At 48.8% G+C, this 26163-nt stretch overlaps 13 protein-coding genes across 13 annotated transcripts; 10 read left to right on the top strand and 3 right to left on the bottom strand.

Annotated features, from left to right (window-relative positions):
* On the top strand, positions 1-3057 carry DEU56DRAFT_130885 (uncharacterized protein). The gene is made up of 9 exons (XM_041344697.1): positions 1-255; positions 307-538; positions 589-609; positions 662-814; positions 872-975; positions 1026-1207; positions 1260-1270; positions 1319-1429; positions 1481-3057. The coding sequence occupies exons 1-9, from the start codon at positions 196-198 to the stop codon at positions 2995-2997; spliced, it is 2391 nt and encodes a 796-aa protein (XP_041211807.1). The 5' UTR covers positions 1-195; the 3' UTR covers positions 2998-3057.
* Positions 3058-3228: 171 nt separating this feature from the next.
* Positions 3229-4266, top strand: DEU56DRAFT_971291 (complex I intermediate-associated protein CIA30; the record flags this gene model as incomplete). Its single annotated transcript, XM_041359453.1, has 5 exons — positions 3229-3351; positions 3409-3680; positions 3738-3938; positions 3996-4185; positions 4235-4266. Exons 1-5 carry the CDS (start codon positions 3282-3284, stop codon positions 4264-4266), a joined length of 765 nt encoding a protein of 254 aa, XP_041211806.1. The 5' UTR covers positions 3229-3281.
* Positions 4267-4422: 156 nt separating this feature from the next.
* Positions 4423-5673, bottom strand: DEU56DRAFT_130820 (ras family-domain-containing protein). The gene is made up of 7 exons (XM_041344695.1): positions 5489-5673; positions 5384-5429; positions 5250-5324; positions 5116-5197; positions 4874-5067; positions 4706-4824; positions 4423-4652 (listed from the first exon to the last, which is right to left on the bottom strand). The coding sequence occupies exons 1-7, from the start codon at positions 5495-5497 to the stop codon at positions 4527-4529; spliced, it is 651 nt and encodes a 216-aa protein (XP_041211805.1). The 5' UTR covers positions 5498-5673; the 3' UTR covers positions 4423-4526.
* A 1992-nt stretch (positions 5674-7665) lies between these two features.
* DEU56DRAFT_909596 (putative 1-pyrroline-5-carboxylate dehydrogenase) lies at positions 7666-9747 on the top strand (the record flags this gene model as incomplete). Its single annotated transcript, XM_041357114.1, has 11 exons — positions 7666-7784; positions 7836-7849; positions 7901-8101; positions 8153-8256; positions 8308-8358; positions 8416-8443; positions 8495-8864; positions 8916-9084; positions 9138-9491; positions 9552-9646; positions 9699-9747. The coding sequence occupies 11 exons, from the start codon at positions 7666-7668 to the stop codon at positions 9745-9747; spliced, it is 1554 nt and encodes a 517-aa protein (XP_041211804.1).
* Positions 9748-9779: 32 nt separating this feature from the next.
* Positions 9780-10951, top strand: DEU56DRAFT_130689 (MM3350-like domain-containing protein). Its single transcript, XM_041344694.1, has 2 exons — positions 9780-10433; positions 10488-10951. The coding sequence occupies exons 1-2, from the start codon at positions 10059-10061 to the stop codon at positions 10794-10796; spliced, it is 684 nt and encodes a 227-aa protein (XP_041211803.1). The 5' UTR covers positions 9780-10058; the 3' UTR covers positions 10797-10951.
* A 371-nt stretch (positions 10952-11322) lies between these two features.
* Positions 11323-12301, top strand: DEU56DRAFT_909594 (SH3-domain-containing protein; the record flags this gene model as incomplete). Its single annotated transcript, XM_041357113.1, has 4 exons — positions 11323-11598; positions 11653-12108; positions 12170-12209; positions 12261-12301. 4 exons carry the CDS (start codon positions 11323-11325, stop codon positions 12299-12301), a joined length of 813 nt encoding a protein of 270 aa, XP_041211802.1.
* A 950-nt stretch (positions 12302-13251) lies between these two features.
* DEU56DRAFT_130588 (uncharacterized protein) lies at positions 13252-13867 on the top strand. Its single transcript, XM_041344693.1, has 2 exons — positions 13252-13306; positions 13358-13867. Exon 2 carries the CDS (start codon positions 13548-13550, stop codon positions 13833-13835), a length of 288 nt encoding a protein of 95 aa, XP_041211801.1. The 5' UTR covers positions 13252-13306; positions 13358-13547; the 3' UTR covers positions 13836-13867.
* Positions 13868-14300: 433 nt separating this feature from the next.
* Positions 14301-15974, top strand: DEU56DRAFT_784946 (thioredoxin-like protein). The gene is made up of 5 exons (XM_041352252.1): positions 14301-14618; positions 14690-14946; positions 15006-15204; positions 15267-15419; positions 15501-15974. The coding sequence occupies exons 1-5, from the start codon at positions 14547-14549 to the stop codon at positions 15585-15587; spliced, it is 768 nt and encodes a 255-aa protein (XP_041211800.1). The 5' UTR covers positions 14301-14546; the 3' UTR covers positions 15588-15974.
* Positions 15975-16960: 986 nt separating this feature from the next.
* Positions 16961-17653, bottom strand: DEU56DRAFT_130578 (uncharacterized protein). Its single transcript, XM_041344692.1, has 2 exons — positions 17019-17653; positions 16961-16966 (listed from the first exon to the last, which is right to left on the bottom strand). Exon 1 carries the CDS (start codon positions 17555-17557, stop codon positions 17048-17050), a length of 510 nt encoding a protein of 169 aa, XP_041211799.1. The 5' UTR covers positions 17558-17653; the 3' UTR covers positions 16961-16966; positions 17019-17047.
* Positions 17654-17660: 7 nt separating this feature from the next.
* On the top strand, positions 17661-19816 carry DEU56DRAFT_784938 (DHS-like NAD/FAD-binding domain-containing protein). The gene is made up of 3 exons (XM_041352251.1): positions 17661-17881; positions 17947-18080; positions 18201-19816. The coding sequence occupies exons 1-3, from the start codon at positions 17740-17742 to the stop codon at positions 19713-19715; spliced, it is 1791 nt and encodes a 596-aa protein (XP_041211798.1). The 5' UTR covers positions 17661-17739; the 3' UTR covers positions 19716-19816.
* Positions 19817-19868: 52 nt separating this feature from the next.
* DEU56DRAFT_978436 (chaperonin 10-like protein) lies at positions 19869-21314 on the top strand (the record flags this gene model as incomplete). The annotated part of the gene is made up of 5 exons (XM_041359697.1): positions 19869-20334; positions 20386-20464; positions 20517-20703; positions 20754-21148; positions 21195-21314. The coding sequence occupies exons 1-5, from the start codon at positions 20078-20080 to the stop codon at positions 21312-21314; spliced, it is 1038 nt and encodes a 345-aa protein (XP_041211797.1). The 5' UTR covers positions 19869-20077.
* Positions 21315-22272: 958 nt separating this feature from the next.
* DEU56DRAFT_730850 (uncharacterized protein) lies at positions 22273-22954 on the bottom strand (the record flags this gene model as incomplete). The annotated part of the gene is made up of 3 exons (XM_041348193.1): positions 22273-22560; positions 22610-22703; positions 22755-22954. The coding sequence occupies 3 exons, from the start codon at positions 22952-22954 to the stop codon at positions 22273-22275; spliced, it is 582 nt and encodes a 193-aa protein (XP_041211796.1).
* Positions 22955-23813: 859 nt separating this feature from the next.
* Positions 23814-25060, top strand: DEU56DRAFT_882392 (chaperonin 10-like protein; the record flags this gene model as incomplete). The annotated part of the gene is made up of 5 exons (XM_041356124.1): positions 23814-24070; positions 24132-24210; positions 24263-24449; positions 24500-24894; positions 24941-25060. The coding sequence occupies 5 exons, from the start codon at positions 23814-23816 to the stop codon at positions 25058-25060; spliced, it is 1038 nt and encodes a 345-aa protein (XP_041211795.1).
* Between the last annotated feature and the right edge of the window lie 1103 nt (positions 25061-26163).

The raw sequence follows: 26163 nt of genomic DNA, 5'->3' as shown, positions 1-26163 counted from the left end.
AAGCGCTGCCGTTCGTTCGTTCGTTCGTCATCCTTGAAGTTCTTTCTGCGGACTGTGTCCCACCTTCCGACCTCTGAGAGGCACATTTCCGCGGCTAGTCCGTGATTCTTCGTTCATTTTCCTGTCTGGGACAGCTGGCCGATTACTTGATCATTTTCATTTCAAGAACCCTCGGGGCATCTGTCATTCATTATCATGGTTTCGAATCTACCCCATTTCACGCCGTTCTCTGCTTCTCAAGCAAAAGGATTGATTGTGAGTTGTTGGCATGACCTATCGCGAGTAGCGTCTGATTCTCGTAATCAGGTTGTTCCCGTGTTTGCCTTGCTATCTGCAATAGCGCTCGTTTTCATAGTTTTCAGGAGTATACGTCTTGTGGTGATCCAGCGTAATGGGTTGGCGTGCAAAGCCCCGGAGAACCTATTCTTCCGTACCCAGCTGGGCCATTATGCTGCCTCCCTTGTTTTGAGCAATGTTTTCATCACCGCAGCTGGGCTCATGGAGTTTTTCTGGGTCAAACAATCTGGGATTCATCAAGGTAGCGCTTTCGGTCTTTAATCCACATGCCGTTGTACTGACAGCTATCAGGCTCCATGTGTACTTTCCAAGGTAATCCGAATTAATGGTACTTTGATCAAATGCTGAGCGGTCTTGTGACCAGCTGTCCTCATGCAGATTGGTAACTGGTCCACCTGTTTCTTCTCGATTGCTATTGGTGTCCACACGTGCAACTCCCTGGTTTTTCGCCTCTACCAAATTAGCTGGCTGAGCGTGACGGTCATCGCCTTTGGATGGATCATGTCACTGGTGATTGGTAAGTGGCGCTGCAACAGCAGCAGAGTTGATTTTATCTCATGATCCTTATCTGCAGCACTGGCACCTCTCAGCCAGGCTGGTGTCTACGGCCCAGTCACCGTTTCTTGTGGCGTTACGACGGCATATCCCAGCATGATATTCGGGCTTGAAGCTTTTCCAGTATGGTTTATTCCGGTCTTACCTTATAGGGTCTAAGCAATTGCGAACAGGTCATCCTCGTGTCTGTACTTTCGGTCATTATTTACTCCCCGGTCTACCTTGTCCTCCGCGGCATTCTGCACGTCAATTGGGGCATCAAGCCGACTTTCAAGGCTCAGGGACGATGGTGTGCTGTGACCGACTCTGAGGACTACCACCGCTTCATGGTAGCCGTCGCGAAGACGATGTTTTGGTGAGTTCCTATGAGATTCTGTTTATCCGTGTTGTTCATCCGTTCGATGCAGGTTCCCTATTGGTTCGTGATTTCGCGTATGATCGAGTTCTATTTTGACTTCTTGTCTAGCATTCGTCTCCCTCTTCTTGCCGTTTACGGTTGCAAATCTGGCGCAGTTCTCCGGTCGTACTATCCCATTTGGAGCAGATGTATTCGCGCATGTATGCTCGTTTATGCTTGGTTGGTAGCACAAGTTTCGGAGTGCGTCGTGATTACTGATTAGCGTTCTAGGGCTTGTCAACGTCGGTCTCTTGTACAACACCTTCCGTGTGCTCAGTCCAGTTTTCCATGGTCTGACAGTCCCAAAGCTTCAGATCGATACAGAGAAGACTTTTGGAAATAACGCTTTCGACGAATCGCCTATTCTTCCTCCGGTTGCTCACATGCCCAAAGGACCGCTTTTGCCTCTGTACAATGATGCATCCAAGGCAATATCCCCAGTCTCGCTCTCAGAGTTTCCGGCAATTAAACAGCACTCTCGCAACTCGTCTACCGCAAGTACTGATTCCACGACCCACTTGTTGAGCTTCAAGAGGACACCTTCGAGGTATCACAAGATGAGGGTCAGGCAGGGCGAGTCGATGCTGCCTCTGTCTCGCAGCATTCTCACTCCTGCGGAGCTCAACCGTCAGCTCGATGCTGCATCTGATACGGAGAGCCTCAAGGGTCACAACCTTTGCCTCGACTTGCCTATGGCTGAGATCAACACAGCCAAGATGGCCGTTGTAACTGTCAGCCTATCACCTGCACCTCGTTCTGCTGTTGCATCAGTGATCACCGCCTCTCCGATTGTGCCTGTACCTGTACAATCCACGAACGCTTCTCCCATCATGAGGCAGTTCACTGCGGCCTTTGGGAGCTCGAGCCGCAAGTCGTCCAAGTTTGGACCACGACCAAAAGGCAGTGGTAAATTGCCCCTCACTCTTCCTGTTGGGCCGCCGCTTTCACCTATCCCTGCCTCTCCGTCTGTCAAGAGTCCAACAAAAAAGTTTGTCTCGCGACTCCGCATACCTTCTACAAGACGCAGACCTACCCCATTGGATCTCACTGATGTCACTCCTGCGATACCTGTCGTTCGGCCCCTACCTGCTATTACTATAAAGGTTGAGGCTCCTCAGAAAGTTGATAAAGGTAAAGGCAGAGCCCTACCATCACCTACAACTCTTCCTGTGGAAAAGGATACCATGTCTCGTTCCCTACGACCATTACCTCAATTCCCTCGAAACAGTGCAGCATCCTCTTCTTCTATGGAACGTAGTCGTAGCACTGATCCTGCTGCATCCCATGAACGACAATCCCTCTCATCCGAATCTTCCATATCTTCCTTCATAGACAGCCCTGAAAGCATCTATTCAAGCGGCACAGTCGAGGGAGGAAGTGGGAAGGCCCTGCCGACCATTCCACGGACGCGCGACAACACCATTGACAGGGAGGACAGCATCGATTCCGAGTCGTCTTCGCCCCCTTCTTTCGAGAAGCGCAAACGGGCCCCTCGAAGTGAAAGATCGACTTGGACGACAGTATGGTCGCAGGAGAGTGCTCTTGCCACAAGCCAGCCTCCGGACGCAGAGGCCATGGCTGCATATGCATCACTTGTCCCTGGCGCGAGTGTGATCAAGGGTGATCAGACGAGCATAGAAAATCTTCCGAAGAGGCAGGAAGTTCCTCCTGTTCAGATACCATCTGCACTTCGGGCAGGCAAATTGGCGGCAAAGCTGCCGGGTATCCCGCCTTGGCTACGGGCATGATTCAGAGGGCTGGACTCAATATACTTACTGAACAATCTTGACGCTACTTGAGACACGATATACACACTGATTAATTGCTACGTTTACAATTGCCTTTCACTACCAAGCATTCCCATTCTTTCAATTGAACGGACTTTTAAGCTTCAAGAATTTTCTTACCTTCGTTGACTGTACACTAGCAATATTAAGCGTTCCCAATAAGGCAGAGATGACGTACCTTTGAAAGTTCCGCTCTTCTTCTTGCTCTCATATCCCGGCACAAGCCACCATCGCTGCTGGCAACCATGGCGTTATCCAACTGGGCAGCATATTTGAACAGGTCAACAAAGCTGCTCAGAGACAGCAGCATCAAAAGCACGCTTGTTTAAACGTCGCATCCTAATCACAAAACTGACAACGCTATATACACAGTACTTCGTATGGAAGGCGCAGACGGGCCTTCAAGAGCACCTTTGACGCTCTTCAGGTTGAACTCTAAACAGGACATCGAACAGTTCGCGACTGGGTGCGATGCAGATATTGGTGGCACGTCCACTGTCCATTTGGAACTTGACGAGCCCCCGGAGCGTGTCAAAGGCAGTGGGAACACATCTGTAGGTCGGTTTTGGGGTGAGATGAGACTGGACGTCAGACCGGAACTGCAAGGGCGAATCAGAGGTGGATATGCTGGTTTTAGGTCCAAGGTAAACGGTATTTCGAGCTTAACTATCCCACCCGACTGACTCAATGATCCATACCAGCCCCGCCCGACCCTCTTTGGTGAAATGGTCGACGACGTCTCAAATCACCAATTCCTTGCACTGAGGCTACGTCTCGGTGGTGATCCCCGGTTGCGCAACTCGTATTTCGTGAACTTACAAACTGACGGGCCGATCACAACGGACCTGTGGCAGCACCGGCTCTACTTCCAACGAAACGATGGTGGCTGGGAAGATGTATTTGTGTGTCCAATCTATACTCTGATATTCGCACGGGCGCCAACTGATGATGCTTTTAAGATACCGTTTGAGAACTTTATACTGACGAATACGGGTGAATTGGTGCAGCATCAAATTGCGATGATGCGCGAACGGATACGGACGGTTGGGATATCACTACTTGGGGGAAATAGCGGTGTTTCGGGTTCGTATGACCTTGGCATTGACTCCATACGGGCGGTGAATGAGGAAGACGTGACGCGACCTCCGTGTAAGTGGTTCACACTGGAATTTGCGAGCGGGCAACTCAATGAAAATAGTGATAGAAAAGGATCCATCCCATGGCATTTGAATGCTACGTACATTCCACAATATTGGACTTGGACTAAAACAACTTGCATGAGCATGTAACGGCTTAGGTCCATAATCATAAACTATTATACAATGACCTATACAACGGCAAGCTTTCGTCACTGATGGGCCTAACGAGAGTAATAAAACCGCACAAGAACGTACAAGGTCGACAAGAATACCATAGGTCAGCCAGCAGGGAGCGCGGGGAGTAGAAAAGTGTGTCCGGAACAAAAAGGAAGGGCAGGTATATAGATGATCTCATACGACCACACAACCACCGCAGCATCCACCATGGTCACCGTCATGATTGTCCCCTTTGCCACTGTAAACACCAGGTCCGCCGTTACCGGAGCTGGCCATAACGGGTCTGCCTGTTTGTTGTTCCTGCAAAAATGAAGTGAATGAATAAGGTTGTCAGAATGAGAAGAGATTCTTACCTTGTTGTACTTTCTTATCTCGCGGACAAGGTTGCTGAACGCCTCATCGACGTTAATACGCTGCTTAGCCGATGTCTCAATGAACTTGCAGCCAAAGTGCTTTGCAAGGTCACGGCCCTCTGTTCGTTATTAGGATAGAGTGCTTTTAAAAATTAGCCAATGACTTGCCATTCATGCCAACTTGTCGCTCATACTCAAGATCGCACTTGTTAGCCACGACAATGACCGGGAACGAATCTTGGTCCTTCACGCGGAGAATCTGTTGATGGAAAGTGCTAATTTCCTCGAAAGAATCGCGGGAGGTGATGGAGTAAACGAGGAGGAAGCCTTCACCAGTGCGCATGTATTGCTCGCGCATAGCTCTGTGGGAAGTGAGCGCCAAAGACTATCGACAGTGGAATATCATTTACCCGTATTCCTCCTGACCAGCGGTGTCGAGGACGTCGAGCAATGCGACCTCCTCGTCGATGACGCATTGCTTGCGGTACGAGTCTATGCCGCTGCTACTCAGCAAGCGAATTTAATGGAAGAGAAACGATCGCACCCTCGATTGTTGGGTCGTATTCGTCGACAAAGTGGCTTTGAATGAATTGGATGGTGAGGGCAGATTTACCGACACCTGATTGGAACAAGTGCTATGAGACGCAGTTCGTCACATTTCTGCAGCTTGGCGCTCACCACCCCCGCCAACAACTACCAACTTATATTCCCTCAAGAACTGCGCCTGCAAACACAATAATGATGTGAGCTCTTGTTTACGGTTACGGTTAGGATGGTACATACCCTCGACATGTTAGTTTGTTCAAGTTAACAAGAAAGATTTACGACTTGAAAAAGTAACCACAATGGAGAAGAAAGAGAATAGCTTGGTGATACCTGAGGATGATGAGCGTAACTTCCGCACGAGCAATTATAGTGCTGATATATATGCCACGCGAGAACCAAACAAGACCAATTCTAGGTCTTGGCTGTGGGCTGTGGCTAGTACCTTGTGGTGGCCCATCTTTATGCTGTGGGATCCTTATCTTCTTGCACGAAAGCAGGGAACTAACTCCCGGACTCAGTCGTTTCCATCATTGTGGACTCATGCTGAAGGTTAGAGGGTCTGCGACTCCAACTTATTTCGTATCTATTTCAATTCGCTGTCGCATCGTTCTAATCGCATTGCAGTTACCCCGGCTTCAAAGCTATATCAGCGTTAACTCGTGGTACGATCTACTATTTTTGGAGTGCCTCGACCCCTGAGGTCTGAGGTCTGAGGATGCAATAATTTTGTTGCAGTGCCCTTCTACAGCAACTAGGTCTAGGACGCTTTTACCTATGAACACGCCGCTTCATGGGAAGGTTTGTCTTGTGACATGATTTATTTACTCACTTCCTGAGAATATTTAGCAGATCTACCAGCCCTCTGCAGCACGTAGTATGATATAGTATGATATCCCTCTTCAACCTCACATAATCAGCAAAAGTGTTCACAAACAATGCATAGCATCTCGGAATGGCCTCCGAGTCCATACGCTCTCCCGAGTTATTCAAGTGACCTTCGAAGGTTCTAAATTCGACGGGGATTTATACGTGTGCGGATTATCTATCAACCTCGGCATAACGCAGCCTGCACGTACTGCCAGTCTCCAGGGCGCTCCGAGGAATTGACCAGTGCGTACAGCATTTTCGGGATGTCGCTCGGCGCTTTTGTTGGTCCTTGAAGCAGCTGCCAAAGAAAGGCGCGCTCTCCAAGTTTATGTCATGCGTTAACATCGTTAAGGAATATGCCGTCATTCCTGATCACTGCGAGACCTCTGGTTGGTGGAAGGGACTCGGTTGCGAACTAGTCCCTTGCGCTATTCTAAATTTAAGGTCGCTCAAAAATCAAAAGTGATTCAAGCTTCAGATATGGAAGTAATCACTGGCTCTGCCTACATGAGCTCCGTTCCATGACGAACTTCATCAGTGAGTTTATTGACTAGTGTTTCTTGGTCAACTCCTGAGACGTCTGGTACTAAACCTTACATAGACTGACATAGTTCAAACTCAAAAGTGACCCATATGATCATTTAATGTTGAACAAGGCGCTGAGTCAACGCTGAGCAGTCCAACATGCAAACGTAGTAGCTGTGTGTGGCACGTTTTGTTATTCATGTGCCATGATGATCACAGCATACAACGTGGTTTATGCGCAATCTTAATTTTGAGGTATGATGACAGGGTACACGCGTCAGGGGAACGGGAGCGCTTTGTTCACGAGACCATACGGATGTTTTTCGCGATCACATATGACGGATATCGATCACCGATTTGAAGTGTCAAAGTGTGTCTGAATCATGCAAGATCATGCACTGACTTGCCATCAATGAAGTCCTTTTTATTGGTCGTCCTTGTCACGTTTTCTGCGCTATTTTAGCTAGTCTAGACTCTGGGTGAACCAAGGTTGATACTATATTGGCGAGTCTGACCTCAGTGACCTGCTCTGACCTGACAGACTCGTGTGCTGATCCCCAACCCAGCCAAATGTCGGCAGTTTCAAACGTAATCGTATCTTACGTTCTCGCGCCTAACTACTTCCAACGGCGCCTGTTATGACCCAGCGGTTCTTTTACTCCAAATCATTGCAGCAGCTATCAAGCTCAACAAAGATGCACTAGATGAGCTGGCAGCTACCACGCTCTGACACAAGTGTGGTCGACACAAACTCAAGGTTAACCCCAAAGGTTCTGTTACTAACGTGACTACGTCCTAGGCCTCATTGACACTCTCCATTTCATGGAGTACTCGTGACTACATAGCTTATGATGTCGTCTGGGCGGGACGCCACAGGGTTGTCTCAAATCGCATTTATAGGAAGTCTCAGAAGTAAATCAGAGCCTTTCTCCATTTGACTCAATACGTATGTTGAATACATATAAACCAGTTGCCCAGCCGTGCGCTGGCAAGTTTTTCCATTCTAACCTCCTCCTGCGACAATGGTTTCCACTTGCACGTACCAGTTCGACACTCCCGTTTACAAGGGCGCCGTTACCTTTCCTACTCAACTGTTCATCGATGGCGAGTTCGTCGACCCCGTCAATAAGGGGACGATCGAGTGAGTGTCTTCATGTTTTAAGTGGTCAATGATTCTGACACGTTCTTTCAGGTTGATTAATCCGGGTATGACTCCTTGAGCATGTAGCTTTTCATAATTTTCATAGAGTGGACTAGCTACTGGCAAGCCTTTTACACGAGTTTCAGTCGGAGACCGTGAAGACATCGAGATTGCAGCTCAAGCAGCAAGGAAAGCATTCAAGGAACACTGGGGTTTGAAGGTGTCTGGGGCAGCTAGAAGCAAAATGCTTCATAAGCTCGCTGATCTTGTCGATGCCAACACTGACAATTTTGCTGCTCTCGAGGCCCTTAACGTCGGTCAGTAAGACACTCCTTATTGATCGAATTCCACTGATCTACGTTTGCTAGGCAAGACTTTCTTATCGGCCAAGACGCAGGATATACCAACTATAGGCGCTCTTCTACGGTACTACGCTGGTTGGGCTGACAAAATACAGGGAAAGAGCGTTCAGGTTTGCCCCGATCAACAATTACCACATGTCACCCCTTTTGACGAGTTCTAGACAACCCCTGACAAGATCGGTTTTACTCGTCACGAGCCTATTGGAGTTGTCGTGAGTAAATGTCTCATTACGTCGTAAATGGGAGGAGGTTCACAAGCATATGACCAGGGCGCAATCGCTCCATGGAACTTTCCTCGTTAGTATTCAGGCTTACGAGACTATTCTGCACTCACCTCATTTCGTCCAGTGAGCACACTGATTATGAAACTCGCCCCCGCACTCGCTTGTGGAAATGCCGTTGTTGCGAAGCCCTCTGAGTTCACGCCTCTCTCCGCATTGTTTTTGTGCACATTGATCCGAGAAGCTGGTTTCCCACCTGGTGTAGTCAACATCGTGCCCGGATATGGTGACACCGCGGGTCAAGCGATCGGTGAAAGCATGATCATCGACAAGGTTGCATTTACTGGTAGTACTCTCACGGGTCGGAAGATCATGGAAGCAGCCGCAAAAAGCAACCTGAAGAAAATTAGCCTCGAGCTTGGTGGAAAGAGTCCGAGCATAATTTTTGACGACGCCGATGTTGATCAGGCTGTCAAGTGGGCTATTAATGGCATTTAGTGCGTTTTCTGGTTCATCTTTCTCATATCCTGTTCCTGAAGGTCATGAAGCACGAACCAAGGGGAGGTCTGTATCGCGGGTTCCCGGATTTACGTGCAAGCAGGCATCTATGACGATTTTCTGCAAAAGTTCACAGAGGGTGCCAAACGTCTTTCTTTGGGTGATCCATTTTCCCCAGGGACGTTCCAGGGCCCTCAGATATCTGAGAGACAGTTCGAAGTGAGTGCCATGCAGCTGAACGGTCTCTAACAAACACCGATATCCGATGTAAGCGCGTTATGGGCTACGTCAAATCCGGCCAGGCAGAAGGTGCAACTCTTCACCTTGGTGGTAAGCGGCACGGCACAGAAGGTTATTTCATACAACCTACGGTGTTCACGGACTGCACACCCAACATGAAGATCGTGCAAGAGGAGATATTCGGTCCAGTAGCAGCAATTATGAAATTCTCCGCAGAGGAAGGTTCGCTTATATTTCATGTTCGGTCAATAACTGTCATTCACGGCGTCAAAGAGGTGATTGAACAAGCCAACAATACCCCGTATGGACTCGCGTGTTCGGTCTTCACGAAGGACATCGATAGAGCAATGCGTGTTGCAAGCAGCATCGAGGCAGGCACCGCGTGGGTTAGTGTGAGATAGTTTTCCGCGAGGTTCATCAGCTGATCACCAGGTCCGGGTGTGTAGGTAAACTTCAGTAATTGGCCAGACCTTGGATTGCCATTTGGTGGGTTCAAGCAATCTGGTATTGGGAAAGACCTGGGTGAAGATGCTCTTGAGAAGTAAGTTAATTTCTCATCTGATCGACGCCCGATGATCTTACCCAGCCCACAGTTACACTAATGTCAAGGCGGTGCTCATTAACATTGGGATTAGGATCTAATCCAGTAAACTCAGGCAGTGTGCTCCAAAACCACACCCTGACCGCACGTCCCCCGGACCGTCATAGATTAGCGAAGCAGTGAACGAGGAAATGTTACTAGCCAATAAAGATCATTGCTGAGCACACTGTCTCCATTCCGAGGTGGAGCTTCTGTTGATGTAATGGGCATGTCCTTGCCCCGAGGATCAATTATTGCTGGGTTCTACAACGTAAAAGCCCGATACTTCCTGTGCCTCCAAGTACCCCAGTGCTTCTCAAACGCTTAGATATATATTATCGCGTCTAACGACTAACTGAAAGCCATTCACAAAATGCCCATCCGAACCTTCATCTTCAAAGTTGATCTCCTTGAGTCTCAAGACCCACAAATCTCGAGGACCTTTTCCATACCCGCGTCATGGACGTTCCAAAAGCTTCACGCCGCGATCCAGCACGTCTTCCTATGGCAGAACGAGCACCTCCACGTGTTCACATTTCAAATTCCAATGGGAGGGGGTATTAACAAAGTTGTATCTATACAAGATACAGACATGATGGGACGGGATGATGAAGAGGGGCCTAACGATATCGTCCTGGATGAGAAAACAGTCAAACTCAAAGACATCTGGGACGACAGTGGGAGGTATCGCAGGGACGTCACCAACAATAGAACCCTTGGGGGTTGCTTCTATGAATATGACTTTGGTGTAAGTGATTCCACTTCGTGGCGTGTTCCGCAGTTGATCAAACCGATTTGATAGGATGCTTGGGAACACGAAATCACCTTGCTGGCTGTCGGCACGTCCGATGTCAAGGAAGTTTCGGTTCTCGAGGTGTCCGGTTGCGCGCCTCTCGAGAACAGTCATGGGGTCCTGGGATGGGAGGGCCTCAAAAGAGCCTTCGCAGATCCAAACCCAAATGACGTGTCTCTTGAAGCAAGGAGGCTGTCATGGCTTGTTTCGCCTCTCGGTGGTGCATTCCATCCCGCGATTGCCCCGACTATAGAGCAACTCAATACACCTGGGCTGTTCGATCGACGCTTCAGACAGATTCGCAGAGGCATTCTATGATTTATGCATACTATGGCCAGGCCTTGTTGAGGCTTTGGGTTAACATCATCAGATCGCGCTTGGATCGCGCTGCACACTATGGCTTTATGTATCATACGAGGACACAACTCACCATCTACGTCAATTAGAACGTACTAAAAAGCCACTGTAAAATAGTCAGAGCAGTTCAGCGTTTTTGCTGCTGCTATGTAGTACTAGAAGGATATCCCGTCCTAGTAGATTCACTTTAGTAGATCCGGGAGCTCGTGCGGGCCTTTGTAATAGTTTGAATTCATGTAACGGATCGGACCATATGATTGACGGTGAGACTCATAACTGAGAAAGGGTGATGTGGGATTGAACACAGGATACCCTACACGATGTTGGTGGCTGGTGGCTGGTGGCCGCATAGAGTCCGCATAGGTCCGATGCGAGAGGCCCTTCCCCTGTACATGACCAGATTAGGCAGGAGCAGTATATTGGCTTGCAGCCTGAATTTTACGTCTATTCACATCCACATTGTGCCCCCAAGTATTTCACTCTCAGGATGTCTGATCACACTCTTCTGGATCACATAGTTTCACAGACAAGGCAGAATGTCGAGTTGTTAATGTCTCATAACAGAATATCTCCATCGGATGGCCGCGATATCTTACTCAAGCTTCCTAGCACTGGAATTGCAGGATCGATAGTATCCATCACACAGCAAACGAAGCGCCTTTCCATATCTCCGGCCCCCGTTCAGAGCGTGATTAGCAACAATGCTGGTTTTCATTTGTCGCCCAAGTCAGAAGCTCGTGCAATCTGGGATTGGGCGAGCGAGGTATATATATCCCATCTGCACTCAGGTGCTGCGGATTTGCTCAAGCCATGACAGGATCCTAATGATCTATCATTCAACACCGGAGAAATAATAGAGATCGTGAAAGAGACAAATGAGGATTGGTGGACAGGCAGAAACAAGGCGGGGAAGCAGGGCTTATTTCCTGCAACATATGTTGAGAAACTGGCTCCACGATCTGCCTCTCCACCACCAATGTCTTTCCCTGAATTCCCAAAGACAAGGACATCGCTGGATTCAAAGTATGGTTTGACTTCGGAGCCCAAGTACACGTCTTCAGGTCCTCCGGGCCCTCCACAGTATTCTGCGCCACAGCCTATGCAGCAGCAGTATCCGCCGCCACCTGGTCCACCTGCCGGTGGTTACCAGCCTCCTGGTCCTCCAGTTGGTGGTTATCCTCCTTACAATTCTTATTCGGCAATTCCTCCAGTGGCTCAGCCAGTTCCTCAGCAGCCCCCAAAGAAGGGTCGTTTTGGCAATCTTGGCTCTACGGTAGGTCTACCGATTATACACGAATTCTCTATAAATATCTATCAATACATTTTTTCCTCAGATGGCAACGTCAGCTGCTGGTGGTCTTGGTTTCGGTGCAGGTCCGTCTGTTTTATTTTTACTTGTTCGATGCTCTAACCATTCATATTCAGGCGCCGCTATCGGTGGTGATATCGTGAACTCAATCTTCTAGATTTTTACTCTCTTCGTGCGTTACTGAGTTTACACAACTACATTCATCCATGCTATGTCTCACTCGACTAGAGTCGAGAACGAGCATGTACTTCAATTCAGAGTTAGATGCGACATTTCGACTCCGCGGCACCCGTTCCATTTACGTAGACAAATTTAGGCCTTCTTGATACCTGCAACAAAAGCAAGTGTCTGGTTTCGTGCTTGAGCCTTGCAAAGACTACGGACAACTAGCAGCTGGAATAGTATTGCCCCCAGAATGCCTGTTCGTATCAACACGTTCAAAGTCTAGCCCATCGGTTCTCGTCACCCTGTCATTTCTCGGACATTCTCCGTTCCCGCCTCTCGGACCTTCCAAGCAACTTGCATGCAGCAATCCGGTATGAATTCGGCTAGCAAAACTGCCACCTCCATCATTTCACGTTCGAACCTCCGCCATGTGAGGAGCGCCGTTTCATCTCGCTAAATTATCGAGAAAAAATTATTTCATATGAGAACAACCGCACGATGAAGATGATGACTGGGCCGCATCTGCGCGTTCGAGGTTCAGTGAGAGGGACGTCAAATTAAAGCATTTATTTGAGGGTACGTATGTGCCAGCTTTGAGTTAATTTACGTCTCACCTTATTCAAGGACAACTGGGACCATCGGATGGCATTGATTGTTGCGGAGACATCCACGCCTGGCGTCAAGGCTTGGTCAGGCCTTCAATCCTGGTGTGCAAAAGATTTCAATCGACCCGGAGAGTTTCTGAAATTTCTTCGCGTTCGACGAGCCGCTGGTGATGGGGAAAATCTCTGCCGGTGGTTCAGATGCCGAGGTTGGGTAAGTTGGTGAAGACTGATGTTTACTGGCCCCGGGTTTGACAGAGTCGCTTCCGGCTATGCCCATGTAAGTGTTGAAATTCGGTGATTATGGCCCACCGATCAACGTAACTGCAGCGCAGCGACGGTTCGTCGTGCATGAGGGTACTCGTCCCTTGGATTTATTTGTAACTGCCGTCAATGCGTGCAACGTCCTTCAGCCACGGTTCATTCATACTGACGTCACCCGCCAGGACCCCGTCTTACTTTTTGTAGACGGTGTAGCAGTGAAGCGAGGGCAGGTTGTGGCGTGTGCGCACAGCCTGGGACGGGGGATTTTTCCATGCCACTGGAAAACATTTGAGGCCGCGCACAAGAAACCGGGCTGAGCTGCGAGCTGCGATTGAAGATCTCCGGTTACGGGTACGGTCTGGTGAAGGGTTCATGCGCATTGTCATCGGTACACACGCAGAATATATCGTCAACGACGTGTGCGAGTGGGTACCCTCATGGAACCAGAGAGGGTGGAAGACGACTCGCGAGGCATTTAAAAACCGTGACCTGTGGGAAATGTTACTCACGGACATTGAAAAATGGGAGGCGGTGGGGATAAGTGCGCAGTTCTATCTGCTGAGAAAGAAGTGGAATACCAAAGTGAGTGAGTGCGCGGAGCAGTGGGTCAAACTCTGTCATCCTAAGTGCATGCTTACCATGGTGGGATCACCTTATTAAGGTTCTAACCTCGTATATTTCCGTATCATTGTTGGCGTAGGTGAAACGCCTTCCTTCTCCCGCTTTGGGATTTTTTATCCTTTTGGAATGATAAATCGATTTATGAACGATGGGGCCACCCACGCCCACCCCCGTGTTTGATTGTGGCTGCGAACTACTAGTCCTAAATGACTAATAGAAAGTAACACGGCTAGGGCTGGGAAAGTCAGTTAGAATTTTTGACCTTGCGGGTGCCCCTGTGAAAGAAAGGGTGCTCCAGACGGTGAAGCGGTCAGCCTTAACGTTGAGTCCCCGAAACTGCTACTTACCAGAGTTTCTTAAGAGAATCGGTAGCAGTTGTGACGTGCGAGGGTGAATTTCTAATTGCGCGATGTCACGGTATGTCACAGGCTGATTGCTTACCGATCAGCGTCACGCTAGTATTGCTAATGGATTAGATTTCCCGCCAATGAAATGTGGCTGGTTGTACTCTCCTCAGCTTACTCACTTTTCAGCTCTGCGCTGTCCGCAACCCCCGGCTTTCTCAGCCGACTCACCTTTCCTTCCTGCCTTTTAATTCCACCAGTTTGACGCTGGCGGCGGACTTGTGTATCCCTCCTGCTACTACTTCAGTCATATCCTCCGTGCCGCCCTCATCTATCTTCCTCGATCGTGTCTGCTTCAAATAAGTAACAATTCCAAGAGCAGGCCGTTCTTCCTTACATCAAAAGGATGTCGGATTCAGACTCTACCCTATCCCCCGAACCTCAGCGCACAATTAAAATAATCTTCATCTCGGATTATGTACGTTCATCTTCATATTCTCCTTCCTTATTCCATTTTCCCATGACTAATCGTTCTATGGCACTTGACAGATGTGCGCCTTTTGCTACATCGGGAACAAGTCGCTCAAAGATGCTATTGCCAAATGTCGTGACTTGGATGTACGTTTCGACGTGGAATTCCGGCCATTTACCCTCCTCTGCCAATCATCTGTGCAAGAGGTGCCCAAGGCGAATGGGGAAAAGGTGCTCAATCGCTGGGATTATCTCACTCGGAAGTTTGGTAAAGAGCAAGCGGAGAGCAAGTGGAAAATAGTCGAGGAGTTGGCACAGAAAGCTGGCTTACCACTGTAAGCATTTTGAGCATACGGTTAGCGTTTCATCTGATACTATCATTATGGGTTAACAGCGCGGAAGACGGAATTGTGGCTCGGTCTATTCTCGCGCACAGACTGGCTGTGAAAGCATATAAAGTTGGCGGACAAGAAATGCAAGGACAGCTCAACCATATTTTATTTGACGCCGTGTTCGCCGGCTGCCAGGATATCAGTGATGTCGAGTTCCTTGCCGATGCAGCAGATAAAATTGGCTTGATGAGCAAGAAAGAGGTGTGATTCAATGTCAAACTCATTTCGCAGTTGCAATGACACGGGATTGCTGCACCGTCTAGGCTACTACTTTCTTGCAAGATACCGACTGCAAGAACTGCGTCGCCCAGATGATTGACGCTGCTCGGGCGAGCGGTGTGAACGGCGTGCCCTCTATCATTATTGATGGAAAATGGGCATTGAACGGCGTACAATCCACAGAGTGTTACCTCCAGGTGAGCAAGAGTCATTCAATCTAGCTATTCCCATTAGTAAACTCGTGCGGGTGCGGTATCGCTAATTTTTGTTGCTTGTAGATCTTGCGGAAAATTGCTCAAGCATCGTCATCACCCAATGCGGCTTCAATGACAGAATGCGCATCGATCGTCTCAGTGGATTCATAACGGATTATACACAGATTCCCTTCACCTTCCCCGTCCCATACCGCGCTTCATGACCTCAATTCCTGCGCCCAGGCCTTGGTCCTCGCTTTGGATTAATTATACAAGGACTATCAACACAATCTCGCGTAGGAATTTTGACGTCACGTCTGGAAGGGTCTGTTGCATTTTTTACTTTTTACTTTGCTCTCTGTACCATTTTCTGCGTCTCATGTCGCATCGCTGTCTTTATCAGCGAGCGTGTGTTTGTATCTTCTTTCTGCGCTATCTATTCCTTTATCCCGTCCGCCCCGGTTTTTAAATGGCCATGAGGAAGAGGTAGGGTATATACCCATTTTACGTCTATATCATCTGTCTCAATTGACGCGGGGATAACCCCATTCGTCTCATGCGGTGTTGCCGTTGTTAACGGCATTATCTCGCGAATTCGACGGTCGTTTCACCGGAATTCACCGGCCTAGCTCAGCCTAGCTCTCCACACCCATTTACCGGTTATCAATTAGAGCTTGCTACGATACGTCACCGTAAGTCCCGGTAGGTAACCGAGCAGAGCAGACATCTGTCCTAGCCTGTCGGAAGAAACAGTGAAGGACTTCTCGTTTGAGGTTTCTGATTGGTTGATGAATGTCAAACTCTAAAACCGAAGGGAGGCACCGCCACGCAGGCGGTGATTCCGATGAACTAGGGTGAAGTTCACCTCTTTCCGGTTTCATGGTGGAATGGGTTGAGCTCAGGCAATTCCAGGAGATGGAACATTAATGACGACGTGGTCGGTTAACAATAATGGTCTGGCACCCGTCTACTATGATCACACATTGAAGGAAAACCTGGCGAGCTCTTTAAGGCTTTACCTATGTGCTCTTACATCCCGCAGTGTGACGGTAGAGTGTCAGGTAGGTAGGATCATCAGGTTGTTGTCCGAATGCGCCAGCTGATCGCTTGGAAAGGTGAATACCTAGTTTTGCGATGGCTTTGCAGTGCCGTGCTTCCACAGATAAGCTTCAGTTTCACAGATCAACTATGCCAGTTGGGCCAACCGGCCGGTGTCCATCTTATTTGAAAGCCCGGCGATCATGCTAGTCTGTGTAGATCCAACAGACTCCAAAGCTTCATGAGCAGAGTCACAGTGTGAAACGCAACCCACGGATTGTTTGAAATGAGTTTAGATCCGGGTGCGCGAACACAGGGCCCAATTACCTTGGCAGAATATCCGAGATATTCTGGAGGAGCTGTATCAAAAGGCATATTCGACACAGTTCGAGAGGTTCACATGGATATGTGCCATCTGCACAGAAGCAGGTCGTGTTATGCCCTTGGGTTTTCGGTGACGTTTACACGCTAATACACCTAATAGTGATTCAATGAAGCGGACATCAATATGTCTTTGAAATATCTTCAGCCAATGTAGTTTGAAAAAGGTGCGAGGAAACACACCGGGATCGCGATGCAGATCAATCCCGCGGTCATTCTATCCAATCGTTCAGGATATCCTCTAGCTCGCTGCGAACGCCATCGCGTGATACGCTGCTCGCAACATAATTGGAGGCTTTGAGCCTCTCGAGTGCGGCAAGCACCCAGTTCTGACAGTTCCAGTTTTCTCTGCCTCGATAAACAGTTACTTGTTGAAGCAACGCGTCCATCTCCTTTTCCGAGAATGAATCAATCTCTCCAACCACCAGGCAGCCACGATAGCCTTCGGCAAGAATTTCCATGCATTCGAATTCAATGCAAGAGTAGGTAAAGGTGTCGATGTTTCCAATTGCTTGGTAACAAGTGCCCCAGTGATCTACTTGATCTGAATGCTCTTTCCCTGAGCTGCTAGCTTTGATTGAATCAGGATTTGCATTGTAGATCGCAAAGAGTGCCCAGTGAAGTGGCATTCGGTGACCATTGGAGTCGTATCCGCGCCAATATTGTGCAACGCACAGCGTTCTTGTATTAGAAAGAACACTGTCTTCCGAGTCGCCCATCATGACAGTAGCTAGTAGGTGGTATAATGCATTACGATAACTTGTAAGTTATGACCATATCAGGTTCCCGCGCCACCGCTTGGCTGACGCCAGGATAACCTGGTTGGGAACATCCCCCTTGGTTAACGTTTTTCAATCGAACATATCACACCTCTGCTCCTCACCATCACATCGGCAACAAGATTATGAACCTTTTCGTTCCATTGGAGGGGACTTCTCCTCCTCCTCTAACGCCATCTTTTATGGTGCATTCAGAAACCCCAACCTTGCACCTGCGAAAAGCTATCAAGGCCATCCTGAAGGCCAAACGGCTGGTTGTCGTGTGTGGTGCGTTTCCCAACCGTTGGAAATTTTCAGGTACTGTCGTCTTGGTTGAACTAACCTTGTACTAGGTGCTGGCATCTCTGTTTCTGCTGGGATTCCAGATTTTCGCTCAGAGTCGGGCCTCTTTCAAACGCTGAAGCGAGACAACCCGAAAGAAGCATTGACTTCGGGAAGAGACCTGTTTGATGCGTCAGTATTCAACGTGAGTCATCGTCTCCCCAGGTTCGATTTCCCTAGATTTCGCATGGCAAATATCTATTGCCTCAACTACTACGCGTGCTGAGTACTCATGGATGGCGGCGGGCTTACACACGTTTAATAGAATGAACACACGACATCGATGTTTTGCCAAATGATAGCTCAATTGTCTGAGCTCTCGCAGGCAGCCAGCCCCACGCCTTTTCATCAGGCGCTGCGATCACTTGATGACAGGGGCAGGCTCCTGCGTGTCTACACCCAAAACATCGATGCCATCGAGCTGAAATCTGGCCTTTCCTTTGGAGTCCCTGAGTTCGATAAGAGGCGAGCAAGGCCTAGATCCAAGCCAAAATCAATTGGCCCTCCCATCACCGATCAACTTGCGACATCCACCAGCGCTCCTTGTCCACAAGACAGCCCACCTATGACACCAGGATCAAGATATACGTCTCCTGCTGTTGATGTCCCTCGTTGCATTCCCCTACATGGAACGCTGCAGACGCTGCATTGTCAAACATGCATGCACACATTCCCACTCGAGAATTACGTGTCTTCCCTGACGTCAGGAACACCCCCATATTGCCCCGAGTGCACCCAAATGGAAGAGACGCGTCAACTGGTCGGAAAGCGTGCCCGAGGTGTGGGAAAGTTGCGACCCAGTGTGGTTCTTTATAACGAGCTACATAAAGATGGGGAGGGCGTGGGTGAAGTCGCGAGGAGAGATCTTGTTGGAAGCTCTAAAGGCAAGGGGCGGAGCGGTGTGGATACTCTGCTTGTGGTTGGGACGAGTTTAAAGGTTCCAGGCACCAAACGCATGGTGCGTGAATTCTCGAAAGCGGTACGCGCCCGAGGATGCACTGCGTCGAGGGACACAGCGTCTGCGTCTACAGGTCTTGCGACACCATCACCATCTCCTGGCAAGGGGTCAGCAACATCGGCGGAAGACTCTCCCATAAAGTCCATCTACTTGAACTTCGATTTTCCGGGGCCCACGCGAGAATGGGAAGGCGTCTTTGATGCGTGGTTACAGGGAGACGCCCAGATTTTCGCGGAGCTCTTGATGGAAGAAATTTCAAAAGAGGCTGCTGAAAAGGAAGCTGCATTGGAGAGAAAGCGGAAACGCGAAGAGGACGTCGCTCATTTAGAGGGCTCAGAAGAAGCAGGTCTTCCGAAGAAGAAGAAAGCAAAGACAGATAATCAGAATTCTGGAAAGCCCACTTCAAAGCGGAAAACCAAAGCCTTGGACACCCAGTCTGTTCATTCTCGGAAACCGAAGAGCAAACGTCGGGAAGACATGGACATCTGCGCACCATCTACCCCGAAGGTAACGCTGGGCAGCTCGGGATTTAAGATCAAAATTCCACCCCTGAAAGGTCGTTACGTTCCCGAGGTTTGCATCACCACTCCAGTACCGCGGGGGATCAAAATGGTCCAATATCCTTGCACTCCCCCCGCGACTCACACCAAACATCGGATGCCTTCTTTGGTGTCTCATTCAGACTACCCACCTTCAGATGCTACGGAGATTGGATATGACACAAGCGATCTCTCCGAGCTGTCTGGTGATGAGGTAGCAGACGCACTTCCTAGAACTGTTGTACGGACTGCACAATATGGACTTCGGGCTACAGGAGGATAATAATAATATGGTCAGCTATCTTGTACTATCTTTATTGTATTTATGTACCGTACGTTACACGCCTCGTCGACTTCTACATATTCATGATTAGTTAGCAGCCAGTGCGCTGTTGCCCAGTGTGGTGTGATATTCGTCTTCTACGATAGACACTTTCCATTTGTGGCATCGCATCTATGCGGCAGAGCTTGTTATCAAGCTGAATTCTAGACGCTCCTCACTAACGCCCATCCATCATGAATCATCCGCTGGCACATGATTCATTCTTGCTCATCAAGACATTTCAATTTATGAGATAGGTAGCAAGGCGGGGAAGAGTCAGAAGACCTCCAACCAAGTACTATACTCTCCACAATTTCGTTCTCATGTCTCCGCAACAGAAAGCTCTCATTCTTCCCAAAAAGCAGGGCAACTTCGAGGTTGGCTCCCGCGGCATCCCCAGTCCTGGTCCTGGGCAGCTCCTGGTCAAGATTCAATCCGCTGCCTTGAACCCGGTTGACTACAAGATACAGGACAGTGGGATGCTCGTGACCCATTACCCTGCCGTTCTGGGCTCGGATATTGCTGGCGTTGTCGAGGAATTGGGGGAAGGTGTTAAGAATTTCCGCAGAGGCGATAGAATGTTAGACAACATCTTTTCACTCTGCATGTCTAGGCTCAACCGTATTTACAGCTTGGCGCATGGTAATTTCGTTAATGACCTTGCTGCGTTTCAGCAATACACGCTGACCATTGCGATTTTTACTGCAAAGGTAAGTTCTGAGAGTATTCGTTAGCTACGTCATAGGCTACATCCCATCCCAGATTCCTTCAAGTGTGTCTTTCGATGACGCGGCTACCGTTCCTCTGGGGCTGGACACCGCATTGGTGGGCTTGTACGGAAAAGAAAATGGAGCCGGAATAACCCCTCCTTGGACGAAAAGTGCCGGCGATCACGAATCAAAGAAACCGATTGTTATCCTTGGCGGCTCCTCTTCTGTTGGTTCATACAGTGAGCGAAGTGGTCTGCACCTCTTCAGCCGCGTTCTGACAGCATTGCAGCTATCCAACTCGCTCGTCTATCAGGATTCTACCCAATCATAACCACAGCCTCCCCTAGCAATGAAGACCTTGTCAGGGACTTTGGCGCAACACACTTTTTCGACCGGAACCTTTCCGGCCAACAGCTGAAGGCAGCCATCAGCAAAGCTACCGGCAGCCCTATCAAAATTGTTTATGATGCTATCTCGCTGCCAGAAACACAGTCTGTTGGATGGGAATTGCTTGCGAAAAACGGCACCCTCGTACTAACCCAGTCTGCATCGGTCAAGGAAGATGAAGGCAAGGGGCGCAAGGTCATCCAGACCTTCGGGAGCCCACATAATCCTCAAAATAAAGAACTGTGCCGCAGCTCCTGGTCTATGGTCGAAAAGTGGCTCTCAGAGGGTGATATTCAGGTTTGTACTTTGATCGCCGTTTTGGATCTGTCTCACATTTGTATAGCCGAACTATCATGAAGTCCTTCCGAACGGGCTTGAAGGTATTATTGGAGGGCTAGAAAGGATGAAAATGGGACAGGTATCTGGAACGAAGTTGGTTGCGCACCCTCAGGAGACACAGTAAATTCGTGTTTCGCGGTCGCCAACTTGTTCGGTGACGTCTCCTCATCTTGCTTGCATCGGGCTGGAATGACAGTGACACGATATAATTGTACAATAAACTAGGCGTCACAATTGCCAGTATGTAGATACATACAGTGTAGGAAATCAGATGGAAAAGAATGCTAGTACAAGTGCAGACTTCAAAACAGTCGGCTGTGTAGAGTCTTCATTGATCAGTGTCCCTCTCAAAGAGCTACTTGTCGCTCTTCCCATCATGAATGCTTCTAAGAAACCAGATGAGTCGGAGGGTGAGAGCTGGGTTTTCAGGCCAAGCCTTGGAGAGATAATTATCGACGGACCCACCCGGTTGCACCAGGCCGAATAATTGATCCTTCGACCACACTGTTCTTTAAAAGTCCACCGAGGGCATTCAACAAACCGAAGTCGGTCAGGAAAGCCTTATATTCTACGTCCTTGATGTGTACCAAACTGAGTTATTTAGCAAGCGCAATTGAACGTGAAGAAGAAGAACTCACGCTGGCAAAATCGCCGTGAACAACGGGAAATGAATGAACTAATAGCGGGTTTATTAGTCGAAGCACGACAAACATCAAAGGAAGACAGACGATAGTGGAGCTTTCGTTTGCAGTCCCTCCCTTCTCAGTGGGTGAAGAGGCTCCTGAGTGATCATCTGCGTTATGTTGTGGTAAATGAGGTGGAATCAGAGAGAGAAGGTGTCGCGAGAGTGCGGGCGGATGATTAGATTGTCTGTGTTTCGTAGACGGAACTACGTGAGGAGGAAAAAGAAACAACGCGTCAAGTCCAGCTGGTAGCTGTTACGAAAAGGTATCCAATAGAGGTGGAATAGAGGGGTATAAGATGTGAAGCGACAATCCTAGACCAAATCAGTTATAGATGAGCGAAGTCCAAACGTACAACGCACCTAGGTCACTGCTCAACTCAAAACTCTTGCTTAAATCCTAGGACCATGCCCATACAGCGAATAACCGTTCTAGCTGCAATGCTAATGCTTCTTTCCTGAGGAAATTCAAGATCGAGGTGAAAGACCCGTGCGTGAGTTTGAATTGCTCGTATCCCCGGAGGAAGTGCGGATGAAGTGCATAATCGTGAAGCAAGCCGCCGTGATAGTCATAAGAGGGTAACAGAGCACTTGCTTGCTCTTTTTCTTTGTCCTTTCCATTACTCTTGCCCTTGCCCTTGTTCGATTTAGGCGCAAGCGTCCTCGGTGTTTTTGCAAGCTCTACCGCCTAGCAAATCTAGGATAAGAGGGCTACAACATATCGAGAGTCGGCGTACTGCGTGAGTCCAGAAGTCAGGTTCAGGGTTGAGCATTATCATCCTTCTCGACTGAGAATGTACATTGTGGTAAGAGTCGATCGGATGGAATATCCTGCTGGATAGTAAGCGACTTTGCGCATGGAGGAAAACCTGGGACTCCTACTCAGAGAAATCGACGAGCGCCTTGGCGAGTCCGACCTGCCTTAGCATCTTGTCGCGCGAAGCAGCGCGTTCCTGCGAAGTGTAGAACAGGATCTGTGCTTGCTCTTCTGCATCATCATCGTCTTTGGACACCTCTTCATTGGGACGTAAAGTCGGGTTATAAATGGTGAGATAGAGTAATGCTGGATGAATCTTGCTCATGTAGCGAACCTTGGTTATGGTGGAACGGGGGAAATAGCTTATTCAAAAGTTATAACAGTACATTGGGCCATCCGTAAGCCTTGCAATGCCTGATGCGACGCCCGTAAGACCTGTAGCTGCATTTGGGACCCTACACCAGGCTTACGGTATCTGCCGAGGCCTTGTCAGCTTCCGCCACTTTTGCTGATGCAGCACTCACTGGCAGCTGACTGATATCGAAGCTTGAAGCTTGAAGGTGGGTAAAGCTTTTGACACCGCTAGGTTTCCGACATTTTCACGGCTGGCGGATATAGTTGATGGCGGAGAAGATGTCGACCCCCCGAGATTCCAGTCACTTCTCAGCCAGCTGAACGTTTTGGACAACACGCAGTGCTTACTACACACTCAGACGCACTATAGCTATCCGCTGGAGACTCCACTCGACTCGTACCATCGCTAGCGCCGATCAACGCAACCGAAACCCCTCCCCCAACTGGCGAACAATGTATTCAGTCTTCCAGACTTCTCACATTGTCATAGACATAGTCTGTGTACGCGTTAGCAAATTCACGCACAAAATAATATTTTGTGGGTTTGCTCGCACTTCCGGCCGGTCGAACATTATAATAAGTATCCAGTGCGCTGTTGCCCAGTGTGGGATTCTAGCGTGCTATGCGTGCTCGATGAGACACTATCTATTTCTGGCATAATGCCAATCTTGTTATCAAGCTGAGTAGACGCTCCTTACTAACGCCCATCATCATGAATAATCCGCATGATCCTTTTTTGCTCATCAAGACGTTATTTATTATATAGGTAGCAAGGTGGGGAAGTGTCAAAAGACCTCCAACCACGCTGTACTTTCCACAATTTCTTTCCCATGTCTCTGCAACAGAAAGCTCTCGTTCTTCCAAAAAAGCAGGGCAACTTCGAGGTTAGCTCCCTCAGCATTCCTAGTCCTGGCCCTGGGCAGCTCCTGGTTAAGATTCAATCTGCTGCCCTGAACCCGGTTGACTACAAAATAAAGGACTACGGTTTGTTCGTGACCCATTACCCTGCCGTTCTGGGCGGGGATATTGCTGGCGTTGTCGAAGAATTGGGGGAAGGTGTTGAGAATTTTCGCAAAGGCGATAGAGTGTTAGTCACATCTTTTCCTCGGGTTTACCTCTGTGTGTCTAGGCTCAACCTGGGTTTACAGATTGGCGCATGGTGCTTTCACTAATGACCTTGCTGGGTTTCAGCAATACGCGCTGACCGTTGCGAGTTTTACTGCAAAGGTCAGTTCTGAGAGGGTTCGTCAGCTACGTCATAGGCTACATTCCATCCCAGATTCCCCCAAGCCTGTCTTTCGATAACGCAGCTACCGTTCCTCTGGCGCTGGACACCGCATTGGTGGGCTTGTACGGAAAAGAATATGGAGCTGGATTAACCCCTCCTTGGACAAAAAGTGCCGGCGATCACGAATCAAAGAAACCGATTGTTATCCTTGGCGGCTCCTCCTCTGTTGGTGCATACAGTGAGCGAAGTGGTCTGCACCTCTTCAGCCGCGTTCTGACAGCATTGCAGCTATTCAACTTGCTCGTCTCTCAGGATTCTACCCTATCATCACCACAGCCTCCCATAGCAATGAAGACCTTGTCAAGGGCTTCGGCGCAACCCACTTTTTTGACCGGAACCTTTCCGGCCAACAGCTGAAGGCAGCCATCAGCAAAGTTACCGACAGTCCTATTGAACTCGTTTATGACGCTATCTCGCTGCCAGAAACACAGTCTGTTGGATTGGAATTGCTTGCGGAAAACGGTACCCTCGTATTAACCCTTCCTCCATCAGTCAAGGAAGATGAAGGCAAGGGGCGGAAGATCGCCCCGACCTTCGCGAGCCCACATGTTCCGCAAAATGACGAGCTGTGCCGCAGCTCCTGGTCTATGGTCGAAAAGTGGCTTTCAGAGGGTACTATCCAGGTGTGTACTGCGATCACCGTTTTGGATCTGTCTCACATTCGTATAGCCGAACAAGCATGAAGTCCTTCCGAACGGGCTTGAAGGTATTATTGGAGGGCTGGAAAGGATGAAAATGGGACAGATATCTGGAACGAAGTTGGTTGCGCACCCTCAGGAAACACAGTAAATTCATGTTTCGCTGTCGCCAACTAGTTCGATGACATCTCCTCATCTTCCTTGCGTCGGGCTGGAATGACAATCACACGAGATGATTGAAAAATAAACTAGGCGTCACAATTGTTAGTATGTAAATGTTTACAGTGTAGGAAATCATATGGAAAAGAATGCTAGTACAAGTGCAGACTCCAAAACAGTCAGCGGTGTGTAGAGTTTTCATAGATCAGTGTTCCTCCGGTCAGTGAATCAATGTGTTTGTCAACTGGCCGGCATCAGAGAACTGATGAGTCCTTGATCGACTCTTTATGTAAATACTATCATATATCCTAGCTAGGAGCTCTGAATGGACAGCGAAATTCGAACAGAATTTCGAAATTCAATTTTCAATTTTCAGATCATGTGATGCAGCCACATGACCAGCATGTGACTTCCTAGTGTCACAGAAAGCAACATAGATTTTGCAGACAATAGCCCCCCCCCCTGCGAGTACAATAAACTGCGATATGATTCCTGTACATACAAACCTTTTCGATGATCAACAAGAACAATTGTTGCTGCAGTGCGCTGTCTGACAGTGTCGTTTTGTTCTATGAGGAACAACTAGCAATATTTTTGTATGCCTGTGTCACTGGTCTCCCAACTCGTCATGTTGGTGAGCACTTCCAGCGGTCTCCTGACACCATCTCAAGGCAACCAAATCCTATTGCACTACAACATACTAATCTCAATTGTTTGATTAGATATTTCAAGCTCATGCTTTCCTTCTTCTCAGTAAAGGGTTAATACAATCGTGTGGGTCTGTATGAAATGGACACTCTTAGTCGCATTGTAGAGAGTGATATCTCTACAGGCTCGTATCCCCTCATTTCTACATCGACCTCATCCCTATCCACAGGTGGGCGCAATTCTCCTGCGCTTTCCATGCCTTCCGCGCACTTCCTGCGCTCGCGCTCAGTGCGCGCTTCCTCAGGTCCATCCATCCATTGTCTATTAAGTCCATAGGTGCGTATTACATACATATATTGGTTTTCTGACAGCCACTGCCTCCTTACATACATCTGTGACATTCCTCGGCCGCGTTCCTGTGCTTCCGCGCTCCTCGGCCGCTTTAGG

This window comes from Suillus clintonianus, assembly GCF_016758775.1.
Source record: "Suillus clintonianus strain FC179 chromosome Unknown DEU56scaffold_14, whole genome shotgun sequence".
Classification (NCBI taxonomy): Eukaryota; Fungi; Basidiomycota; class Agaricomycetes; order Boletales; family Suillaceae; genus Suillus; species Suillus clintonianus.
The sequence above is the reverse complement of the archived record's forward strand: the minus strand, read 5'-3'. Positions and strand labels throughout refer to the sequence as shown.